The sequence below is a fragment of the Camarhynchus parvulus genome, chromosome 3, assembly GCF_901933205.1.
Source record: "Camarhynchus parvulus chromosome 3, STF_HiC, whole genome shotgun sequence".
Taxonomy (NCBI): Eukaryota; Metazoa; Chordata; class Aves; order Passeriformes; family Thraupidae; genus Camarhynchus; species Camarhynchus parvulus.
In genome coordinates this window covers 58,802,987-58,815,087 of record NC_044573.1, presented here as the reverse complement: position 1 = coordinate 58,815,087, position 12,101 = coordinate 58,802,987, and the positions used below count along the sequence as shown (strand labels likewise).

General features: G+C 37.1%; 1 protein-coding gene across 1 annotated transcript in view; it reads right to left on the bottom strand.

The window, feature by feature from the left end:
* The window catches only part of SAMD3 (sterile alpha motif domain containing 3), a 35,213-nt gene that overhangs the window by 18,524 nt on the left and 4,588 nt on the right, over positions 1 to 12,101 (bottom strand). Inside the window, exons 3-5 of the mRNA XM_030945944.1 lie at positions 11,750 to 11,851; positions 4,063 to 4,248; positions 3,671 to 3,755 (exon numbers count right to left, since the gene is read on the bottom strand). Coding sequence (XP_030801804.1) covers positions 3,671 to 3,755; positions 4,063 to 4,248; positions 11,750 to 11,851 — 373 coding nt within the window. The remainder of the gene's footprint in view (positions 1 to 3,670; positions 3,756 to 4,062; positions 4,249 to 11,749; positions 11,852 to 12,101) is intronic.

The window sequence follows — 12,101 nt, the reverse complement described above, 5'->3', positions numbered from 1 at the left end:
TGTCATATGTTAGTTTAGGATAGCATTGTTCTGTAAGTAGAAGGAACTACCATCCGAAAATTTCCTTACATAGTCAGTTTAAAGCAGTCTTACCAAAAGTTAATCTTGGAATTAATTTCATTCTAGATACCCCACTTCTTAAATGAGTTTTACTATTAGTAGAAATTTTTTTCTAAATCATTATTTACAGTTTCAGATAATAAATCCCTGCTTCTAGACTAACCTCATAAATAACATTCTTTTAAAATTCATAGTACATAAGTGGCTTATTCAGTACTTTATTTGTAAATGAATTTATTTAGGGTCATAGTCATTGTCCTGACTATATTGAATTGGATACTCTTTGAAAAAGGACTGATGGCACAGAAGCATATTATTTTTCATAATGCAAAATTAAATGAGAAACTTTTTAACTAAGAAAACAGAATTGTGAATAATCTACTAATAAATCTTGAAACCACAAACTTTTAATGACCTCTCATTGCAAGAGTATGAGATTGAAAATATTAGACTATAGTTCTACATAACACACGTATGGTTTAAATTATTTGCTTAAAATAATTTGGAAGTGTAAATAAGATTTTTGGAAAAAAACTCCAGTATTTTGGAAAAAGTCCCCACAAACAAACCCCCAAAAAAAAAGTTTAAAGTTTTGCAAGTAATTTTTCTTTCCTGTCATGAAAATTCTGGTAATTTAGGTGCTCTTATGTTTTCCTCTATGTTTGCCAGAAATCTTTTCTTTTTCCACTTGTTAATTTCACTTCATTTCTGCAAAAATGTTGCAATAAAAGTGCTGACATTTACAGTTCAAAGCTTCTCCATCCATGTACATCAATAACATCAAGTTCTTTACGTTCTGATTTTTTGCGCTTGGCCAGAAGAAAACATTAATTCTGGAATCCCAAGATCCCTCATGGGATGAGTTTTCCCTTTCCTCATCCAGGAAGCCCAGCTGCCTGCCCCTGCCCAGCCACACAGGCATGCACAGTGGCCAGGGAGGAACCCAGAACAGTTTCTGCTGCACCCTTCCAGCTGCCATCACACATCCATTTCTGGTGAAGGGCTTTAAACTGCAAGACTTGCAAGTTAAAGTTAAAATCACACCCACCACTGGCAGACCTTCTCAGGGCATCTCTTTAAGAACTACTGCAGCCTTCTGCAGAGCCCTCCTCCACCCCCCCCAAGGGCTGAGAAACTGCTTTCCTCTTAAGCACAACTTTAGAGTTAAAATAAATCTAGGAACTGAGACATGGCACAGCAATAACTAGCAAGCAGTAAATTAATTTCATTAACAATACAGTGGTATGTTTTACATGGCAGAAAGGATAATACTCAACAACAGAAGTGAGCTCCAGCACACCAGAGGGAACACAAAACTTGGTACTCCAAACTGCAATTAGCCCTTTTGGTTCCTAAATGCATGCAACAAGTTATAATTTCTTTTCGAAGTTGTAGGAAAAATAAGTCCAATAATTGAAAACAGACTTGTTGGTATTCTAAATAGTCCCCAATGACTTTATTGCACTACCACTATTGGAAACCATTATTCTCAGAGGCCAGCCCAGATGAATTGCCATGTTTGGTGTCTCCCATTCTCCAGCCTTACAAGACACAAAAAGGAGGTGGTTATTTCTCCCTTCCCAATGTTGACACCAAAACCCATTATATGGACCACCTCCCCAGAAGTTTATATCCAAATGCTATTTAACACAGAATGTAACTAGCATTTTTGCTTGAAATACTACTCTCATGCTAGTTTTCCTTTCTACATTTACCTATCAGTCCCCTTTTCCTCTGAATTTTATTGATAGTCAATTTCTTAAATGTTTTCAATGTACTATTTTAAAAACTGTAATAATAACTACAGCTGTTTAATTACTGTAGATAAAGGTATTCAAAACCTCTCAGTAATCAATATTTTACCTCTTACATTTTAATACTATTATCAGGAACAGAAAGCAACAATTATAGTCCCTTAATAGCTGGAGGAGTTTGAAAAGAAAAGTCTATAAAATTTTAGCTTTTTTTTAATTGCTGAAGAGCCTTTCAAGGAAAAAAAAACTTAATTTTTTTTGCTGTTCATTTGCTTCTTAAAGGTATATGAATTCAATTTTACTGCAAGTCTTGTGATAAGTAGTTATGCTTATATTGTAGGGTTTGTTTTAAGCTGTTACTGTTGTAACACACAACTGTCAGATCAAGAAAAAAATGTATTTATAGTGCTTATGGTCAAGAAGGAAGAACAGAGTGCCTAATAGTAGGCCCAAAAAAAAAATTAATTCATTCTCACACCCTCCTCTGAACTTAAGAATGCTGGCATACAACTTTTGAGCAGTTTTTCCTCTCTCAACACAGGCAGTGGACAGGAGCTGGATCAGAAAGTGGCAGATTAGCAATATTGCAAACTGCTAATTCCAGCTCCCTTGTTCACTTACTGCAGCTGTTGCCAGAATGCTTTCTAGTAAGAAGGCGGGGAAAGATCAAAAGATAAAGACCAATCACTCTGAAATCTCTCACATAACTTCTGCCAGCACCAGCTCTGCCATCCATGTGGCAAGTAATGGCTATTTCCCAAAGAACAGAGTTATAAGTAGCTTCACTCAGCCCTTTGAAAACCTAGCTTAAGAATCTCTGTTTAAAAACAGTTTTTAAAAGTTAAGGTTGTAAAATTCTCTTTGGAACAAACGGGATATCATTCCAGCTCCTCATCACAGAGGGAGCCAGATGAAGCCACAGCATTACTCAGGACCCTGCCCAAGGACCACCACTGGGGTATCCAGAGAAGTATCTCAATTAAAAATGAGGACAGGCTGTTTCTCTCTGGTCCTTTTGCTCCCTCTTCTCTCTTTGAGATATGTTTGTTTTCTTTGGTCCCTTCTGTTCAACGATGCCTGAGCTCACGGGAGAATTAGAATAGATACCCTTAAGACTCAACTTTTTTTTATTCTCAAAATTATTTTGCTTTCTACAGTAATGGCATGTGAGATATATGTGAGTTCCCTCTGAGGCTCACAAGCTTTTACAAGATGGTATAAAAGTATCACATGGCAAAGCAGTGATGTGAAGTGAGAAGGTGACCACTGTCCTCCAAGACCACAGACAGATATTCTGAATCAGAAGTGAAAAAAATGTAGCTCAAATTTAAAGCATCTCCTTCCACTGTTTTCTGCTATTTCCCCCAATGATATTCCAAAATTTGTTTTTAATTTTTTTTATTAGACCTAGATTCCTTAAACCACTAGTATTACTGCATGTTGTAGTTTCATATCTAACACACAAACCATCATAATAGATTGCAAGAGCATCGGTCACTGTTAGTCCTCACACAGACAATTTTCTAAAGAGCTGGCTTCTTTGTTTTTAAAAATAGAAAAAAAATCAGATTTGATTTTATCCCTGGGCAGATATAAGCCCAGAATGAAAATATACCCAAAAAGCAACCAGGGATTTCATCTAAAGACAGGTCTGCATGATCTCATGGTAGCTTTGAGGTACAGCTATACCTGCATTAATCTTTAATTGACATAATGAAATAAGAATGTGATTTGCCAAACACAGCCAAGTGTGTGTACTCTGAATAGAGCCAGCATATAAGAAATTGAAATTGATTTCCTCTGAACTAGATTATTTTCTTGTGATTGATTATGTGGGAAAAAAACACAATACTTACAAAGCCATTCCCGTCTTCATCAAGGAATGGGTATGCCTGGAGCAGAGCATTGACAACAATGTTATATTGCTGACTGTTTGGATACCTGTGCAAACAAGATGGAGATAGAAAATAAATACTTGGTTTTCTACATAGTATTAAACACTGGAGTCTATGCTGATCTAGATTAAATTATTTCTGACTATTTCTCAGGCAATCAGTTGCCCTCCAAATAACAAAGGGCACAGTTTAAAGGCTTACATGAAATCTTTCTATTGGTTTCAACAGGTGTCAGGCCCTTTGCCTCTTTTATTTAAGCAAATATATTAGAGAATAGCTTTACATCCATTTGAAAATTTATGTCTGCAGACAACAGGTAATGCCCCCAGATGAATGTAATGGTGTTGACTTACAGTGATCCTTCCAGGTATTTTGTCATGTCTGCTTGTAAAAATTCAATAATTCTTATTCTCATACTGTGATCAGGGCATTTTTTTTCCGCTAATATGCACTTGACATCGTAAGGGAAGTCTGGCAAAACATAAGAACTTGTCCACTGCAACATCTTGTGTCTCGCAAAAAATGATTTCAGGTTTTTTCTGTAAAAGAAAAGATTGTATCATCACAATCACATCTTTCTTCTATGGAAATGCAGACAGGAGGGAAGGATAAATACACGGAAAAACACAACACAAAGGAAAGTTATTGCTATAGAAATTCAATGGCCTGCTGTCTTTGTTTCTGCATAAAGAATACCTACAAAAGCAGTGATCAATACATACAGAGTGAAAAATTAGATGTCAAATGTGGAATGTTATAATCAGCAGACAGTGGGAGGTGCCTTTTAACTGAAAGCAAAAAAGCAGAAGTCAGTGGGGGCTAGCTGCTGTTGCAAAACATCTTTTTCTGTCTTCATTTATAATGTGTTTCCTCTCTAGTAAGACAAACAGCTAAATTGAATAAAATACTGTATATGACATTATTTAAGACTGTCCTCCCACAGGGGAAGGCAAGGAAGGGATGAAGGGGAAGGCAAGGAAGGGATGAAGGCAGCTATCATCAGCTCATGGAAACCAAGCAGACACAGCCCAGCAGCTCCTGTCACAAGAACACCATGACCAATATTTACAGAAGTCACACCCCAGCTGGTGTGAACTTGAGGCAGGTTATCACCACTGGCTGCCCAAACCCTAATTCTGAAAGAACACAGGGAAAAGTGGGTCCCCACAGCCAGTTATAGTCTCAATATCTCCTTGAACAGCAGAAGTACTCAGCACTACCATTCCCCCCTGCAAAACAGTTACAAAATGGTCAGGGCTGCTGTCTTTTCAAGCTCACCAGATTTCATGAGACACAGATGGTTACCAGTAGATGCAAAGTGCAGTGAAGTTCTGCTTGTACTTTGCAATCTCAAAAGAAGACAAAGTTGTGCAGGAAGTGACAACATAGACACATTCATGTCCTTTTTTGGTGATAAATTAATATACAAATAGGAAAATAAAACCCAACTTAGATTCTGAAATCACTTGGAAATCCCTCCTATGCAAACAAAGCGCAGATGTTCAATGTAGCATAAGTGAGAGCGCTGCAACCTTAAAGTTTGCATCCTGTACCTTCACCAACCCTCCTGATGGAAGTGATGTAGGGCATGGGGTGCAAGTTACTACATAATGTTTTCAACATGCTACCATTTAATATAGCTCAAAAGTGGACACAAGTTTAAAATTTACAGTACTTTTCATAAACAGCACTGAAATTCCTTTTGTTGGTAATACCACTGAAGCCACAAAGCCATTTCAAAAAGTGGAGGGGTTTATAGCAGGTTCCATTTGGAGACACTGGACTACATTCAGTCACCTGAGAAAATAAAATTTTCTTTCAGTTGGGATGGCTAATCAGGGAATCATGGCAACTCTCCCATCCACCAATCCATTCACACTTGCCATGGCAACAAAAATACTCCCAAGTTTCACTTATCTTCATTTACCTTACCTAACACAAAATAATTCCTTGCTCTCTAAACAAGATCAAAAATTCCTCTGGTCTCCACAGTGCGTGAGATTAAATATTTTACTAGTTTTAGCTGGACTTATGGCTGTTGGGAAGTCATGTTAAACATGCGCTGTAATATTTCACAATGAAATACAAGCTTGTTTGAAAAGAGACAACTCCACATAAAATTTATCCTTAGAAACACTCACATGCAAACTTGTTTAACTAAAAGAACAGTTCAGTTCAGCTGTAATGCTGTTGTCTACAATCAAGGAAGGTTTTGACTCTACACATAAATCCCAGTGCACGTACAGTTTTGAGATTTAGATACAAATACATGTAGCCTGTTTCTGCTCATACCTCTTCTAGCTAACCTGAGGTAGAAATTAAATCAAAATCTTGAAACCGCAAGAAAAAAATCTCAAAAATCTCAAAATCTCAAGTTACATCTTTTCCTGTCTCTCAATTCTTGAGACTTACGATTCTACAGCTAAATCAATCCAATGGCTAGCTAAGGCAAAATTTCAGTGTCCCTCTTTCTCTGCTGTCACATGTTTGACTCACTTGCACTCCTTTCTCACTGGTACTAGGAATCCTGCAGCAAGTTCCAAGGCGCTACAGTGACAAAGTTCTTAATTATTCTTTTCATTTCATTTTCTCACAGTTTAAGCCCCTAAAACGACTTCTCATGCGGTGAAACAAATACCAATTGAGATGAAGCAAGTTGGTCTCTCCATGCTTAGCTGCAGTAAGGAACTGCATCCTAAGAAGAATCTCCTCAGCAAGGAGACAACTATTCACAGAGCTTTTACCACTCAGCTTTTGTAGATTGCCACTTTAATGTGCTCGGTCACAGTCCTGTCTCACACAGCTATTTCCTTCTTTGTCTCCATTGTAACCTTACTCTGCTCATGCACAGTGTGTTTACTGAGACATGAGGCCATAAAACAGCATTATTTTGGGAGGAGCCATTTGTCTCCTTCAGATGGAAAAATACCTCACAGCAAACCAGCCAACCAAACAAAAAAAACAAACACCAAAAAACCTCACAAAGAGCCCTCAAAGACCCATCTATTTGAATTATATAACCCCTGGCATCCCTAATCCCAGGGAATACCTAGTTTTACTGCCAAAAAGACAAAGAGATACACATTTGCAGTGTCACCCAGACCATTCAGTGATGGTTTTAGATTACACTGGAGAGAAGAGTGGGGAGTAAACAGCATCATCTCTCCAAGTTCAGCACCATGCAACACCACACAGCATTAGCTGCAACAAGTCAGTAAAAATAATCTTGGTATCAATACAGACAACTCAATCAAGATAGCTGTGTAAAGTGCCAGAGATACCTAGAAACAAGATCAAATACAAAATCACGATAAGACCTTGTTGTTTTTAAGTTCCCGAGCATACTGTTAAGAAGGATCTATTTAGATCATCTGGGGGAAAATGTGTTTTAAAGGCCAACTGAGCACACACATAAATGTGCTGTGTGGCACAAGTTTTTCTTGTTGTCTGCTAAAGTCTGCGAGTCAGGCACCTATTGCTACATCTTGTATTAGCTCAGATCCCATTTAGTCAGAGGACGTGGCAGTTAAGAAGAAATTTGCTGACACCAATGGGTTGTTCCCCTTTTTGGTATATCCACATAAACCTCAGCATATAGGTGAAGTCTCAATAGATTCCCATTATTCACAAATGAAGGTCTAACCTTTCACATGTCTACATCAGACATCAGCAAGAGACTCTGGTCTGAAGGCTTGTAATCTGGAAGAAAATCCATGTCAACAAATCCAAGGAAGAAACAGAGGAGAAAACAAGGAACTTGCAGATGCAAAAGAAAGGAAAAGTCTTCAGCTGTAAAAAAAGTTCCATTTCCCTAACACATGTATAATATGCTTTCAATTTTATGACAACATTTAAGGTTGCAAAGGCTATTTCCATCAAAAGGAAGAAATTATGAGAGAAGATGAAATAACAAAAAAACTTTTCTGCCTCTCAATAGTCAGATAAGAAAGGGCTCTATTTTTCTATTCACAGTTCTGATATCTGTGTCTGAAAGATCTTCATACTGTTCTCTTTTAGTGCTTCATTGTAATTTCCAACCTTTGAGCACAAATACAAGGTTTCCCAGTTATTCCCGCCTGAGATTTGCAGTCTATCTAGTGCTTGATGATGTCTTCTATTTTTTACTTCCCACTAAACATAAGGGCAGGTATCCTTTAGACTGAAAAATAAGTTACCTACAGCTTCAGCAAGGCTAAAATGTGGGAGCTGTGAGATGTGCCAAAGCTGCCCATTTCCCAGAGCAGCTCCCACTTCAGCTTCCCCTGCAGTACCCATTGTGTAGAAACCATCATGTTCAGTATGACCACAAAGTTACAGACAAAATAATTCTGCTTCCAAAACAGTTTGCGAGATGCAGACACAACCCTCTTCTAGAAGAAGTCCAGGCTTTTTGACAATCTGAGGAGCTACATCACACAAGGGAAGGCTTTGCGCTTTCGCCTTATGCAAGAGCAGCAGCTGTGTGTTGCAGAAAGGGGAAATAAAAATGCTCCTTAGGGAATCAGACTGACAAAATTGCCAGTTAAATCTGGCCATTTAAAAGAAACAGGGTTTATCAGTATTCACCCCTGTAAGATATGTGTTATACTGTATCCAAAGAATTTTATGGGTTTTTGGAATTTTTGTTGTGCTGCTGTTATGACTTTGCTAGACCTTAATAAGGCAATGCAATTAGTGTCTTTTGCAAGTTATTTTTACGACTTGCTCGTTTCTGGTGTGGAAAAGACATAGCAATTTATTTCTTTTTTCCTGTAAACTTCTGTGGAAGACTTACAGCACCATGTCAATAAATTCAGCTCTGATGACCTGAGGTGCTCCAAAACCTTGAGTCCTGTTGTCTTGACTTTCAAAACACTGAGGCAACAAGAACAGACAATAGCTATTATTATGAGCCTTCTAGGTCTTTTAGTTTAGTATCCTTAAGTATCCTGCTGCAATAAGGATGCAGGAAACATGAAATGCTGACTTGAAATAAAAAAAGTGGCAGATATTCTTGCATCCACATGAATTAAAAACCTAAATTTACAGCATCTCCCCCAAGCCCTGAACAAACCAAACCTCATAGATAAGACAGGCTTCATGAAGATGCAATAACAATTGAAGTTATCAGAAATCATAAAAATGAAATTGTTTTTCTGGTATGTTATACCAAAGGTACAATCAAACAGCATCTGACATCTGTACTTCTGAACAAAATAGACAGGCAGTACTTCTCTCCTACTACTGACCTCTGTCAAAGACTTAACATGTTTTTTTAAGTCAGCTTTTCAGGTCCTTATGAGCTAACTGAAAAAAAGATAATCAGAATTATTTCCAGTATATGTGATGATATCAAGAATAAGGTTTTGCTTAGAAACTAAGAAACTCTTAAGCTATACATTAAAAAGCACAGTCCTGCTGAGTTTTCATTGTAGGAGTATAGCTACATGTGTGTGTATATGTATGTTATATAAATGTAATATTTGCCCTCTTGTGTAAATGGAGCAACATCATTTGAAGTAATTGACTAGGTGACAATTTTTCAGGCTAGCTGCTCTTTTTCTCTTTTCCTTTTACAATTTTCTTTCCTTTTTTTTTAACACAAGCATAAGTGTGTTTCTGATAAAACACATCAGACAGATGAACAATACTGATGTATACATTATAGGGGAGGCAAAGGAAGGAGCTCTCTAAAAAGATCATCAGCAGAACAACACATCATAATTAAAGACACTTCAGATGCAGCTATCCAGCAGTCAGGGCAGTTGCTGTAGCCTGACCAAAAAATATGTGAGACTGGCCTAGTTAAAGACATTTCCTCCACTGAGGAAAGGAATGACCCATGCAGGCCATCATGGCCATCTTAGAGATGGATGCCAAATTTGTAAGGGCAAAGGTAAAAGTAATTGTAAATTTTCCAGTTTGTTGTCCTTGCTATTAGCTCAAATTTATGCAGGTACAAGCACGAATATTCTGTCAATGCTGGCAATAGCTTTATTGGTATATGAACACTTAGCAGGCCCAGGTTTAGCTGAGCACTGACCACATCTTCCAAACTCACAGCAAATAGGGAAGTTCAAACCTGTTGAGGCTGGCTGGAAGATCTGTTATCCTGCCTGTGCTCTGAGCAAATTACCCCAAGGCATTCAGACAGTAAACCTGTTACACAGCACTCAAGAGCTACAGAACATGTTTTTATAGAAAAAATAAATGTACAAATAAGCATGTACCAGGACATTACTCTTGAGGGAAAACAGCTGGACCATCATAGTGGAAACAGTGGAAAATGGATACATTAGGGATGTCATTTTGCTAAGCAAATATGTTGAGGAAAGGCAGACAGGACACATAAACCAACCAATAAAAGGTCGGTTTTCCACTGCAGTATCAGGTATTTACAAATAATAAAAGCCTCTGTCTTAGCAACAAGATAAATCCCAGGCTGTCAGGAGCCATAAAACTGCTAGTACTCTAGTACAGAAAAGCAGGACTATGGGAAATGTATTTATTGAATTGTCCTCTGTGTCTACCTTACTGTCTTCGGAGACAGTCACTGCTTCAAGATTAATCTTCTTGGGACATTAACAAAAAGATGGGCTGGTTTTACTTCTGTCATTGTGTCAAGGCATTATTCCATTGCAGTAGGTTACAAACCTCATCTGGTTTAATGTATGCCCAATTTCAATACAAGAAAACAAATTATACAATTGCTTCATCCAGTCAGTTTTGGTTCTGTGTTTAAACAATTTTCTTTGATATTTTGGTAATATTTAGTAATATAGAAGGGTGCATTTAACACCGTTGTTAGGACTACCTACACAGGAAACACAGAGAAACTTGGAGCTAATTCAGCAGCATTAATAATCCATAAAAAACATCCACTAATTCACTTCCAGGAAAATCATACAGTCACTGAAGCTATGGCTCCATGAATCTTCTGAGAAAACAAAACCAAAGCCAAAAACAAACCACAAAAACCCAACACCACAGACAAATTAAAACAAACAAACACAAAACCAAACAAAAAAAATCAACCAAAAATTTTAAGTTTTTCTTTTCAGATGGGATGAAATTAATAAGGAGACAGAGGCTGTAAGTATGATCTTGGCCAAGTAACAATAATTTAAACTGTGCATTGTGTAATGGTTACTCTGATTTACACAATCCATTCTAAACTCTTTATACAGCACAAGGCAAATTAATTAAAAATAAGCATCCTTTAGAAGCACAGGCTAAACACTGCAGGATCATATTAGTGGTTTATTCCAAGGTTTCAAGTGATTTGGGTTTGTTTCTTTGATAACAATGCTGATAGGACCTTTGGAGTTTTTGGGATGTTCTCTTAAAAACAGAAGTACCAGGACTTATAAAAGCATTAAATCATATCTACGGGGAGAATGACAGGGGGAGAAGTTGTAGCAGGTAGAAATAAAGGGGGATAATGATAAGCAGACAAACCTTTGGAAACACAAAAATAATTGCCTTGAAAGAGGAACGGGGCACTCTTTCAACACTGACTGCCCATCTCAAAGAAGAAAATCATGGGTAGGAGAAAAAAAAGGAAAAAAAAAAAAACCACTTCACATTGTCTTGCCTCCAGTTTCTAGGCAGGCTTATTTTGACAACCAAGGAAAATGAGCATGCAAATGGAATCAGCATGCCTATCTTCCCAAGTGCTATATTTAAGATGCCTCAAGCACACAATTTATTGAATAGCGATATTCCACTGTGTAATGACTAATTTGTCAGATTGGTGTTGAAAACACACATGTAAAATATGATTTTTAAAAATCAGATAAATAAAGACAAACTTGTACCTTGCCTTCTGCATGAGGTAACACAAAACAGTGAGCAAGGACTGAGGATGGAATCACACCATCAGGCTATTTCATTCAGTCAAATAAATTTCTGTTCTTGTTGTTTTCAAAATACACCTGGATATACCTGAACTTGACCTCCAGTAATTAAGATCACTTTTATAAAGTATAAATTAAGCAAGACAAAGTGTTTATGTAATTTTCAAAAGGCAAGGAAAATTTCATTAATATATTATAAACTCACTTTTGCTTTAGCACTCTATGATCAATTAGTCCTTTTTCATTTTCATGTGAATACTTCTGCTCCACCGGACCAGAAGAAATTAACATCTGTCTGTCAGTAGCCCTAAAAGAAAAAAAGAACAAAAATCACTCTCAGGTCTTGTGCAGCTTATAGAAAAGATGTTTAGGGTTGTAAAATACCAGTGGAAGAAACAGAAAAGAAGAAAAATCAACATATCAAATATGTAATGATTTTATATGCTTATGCCTCTTAATGAATTTCTCAGTTCAATTATCAAACTGACAAATTAAAAGGAAAAATGTAGAAAGTTCTGCCTGCTTATATTCTAATTACTACACAGTTACAAATCCCA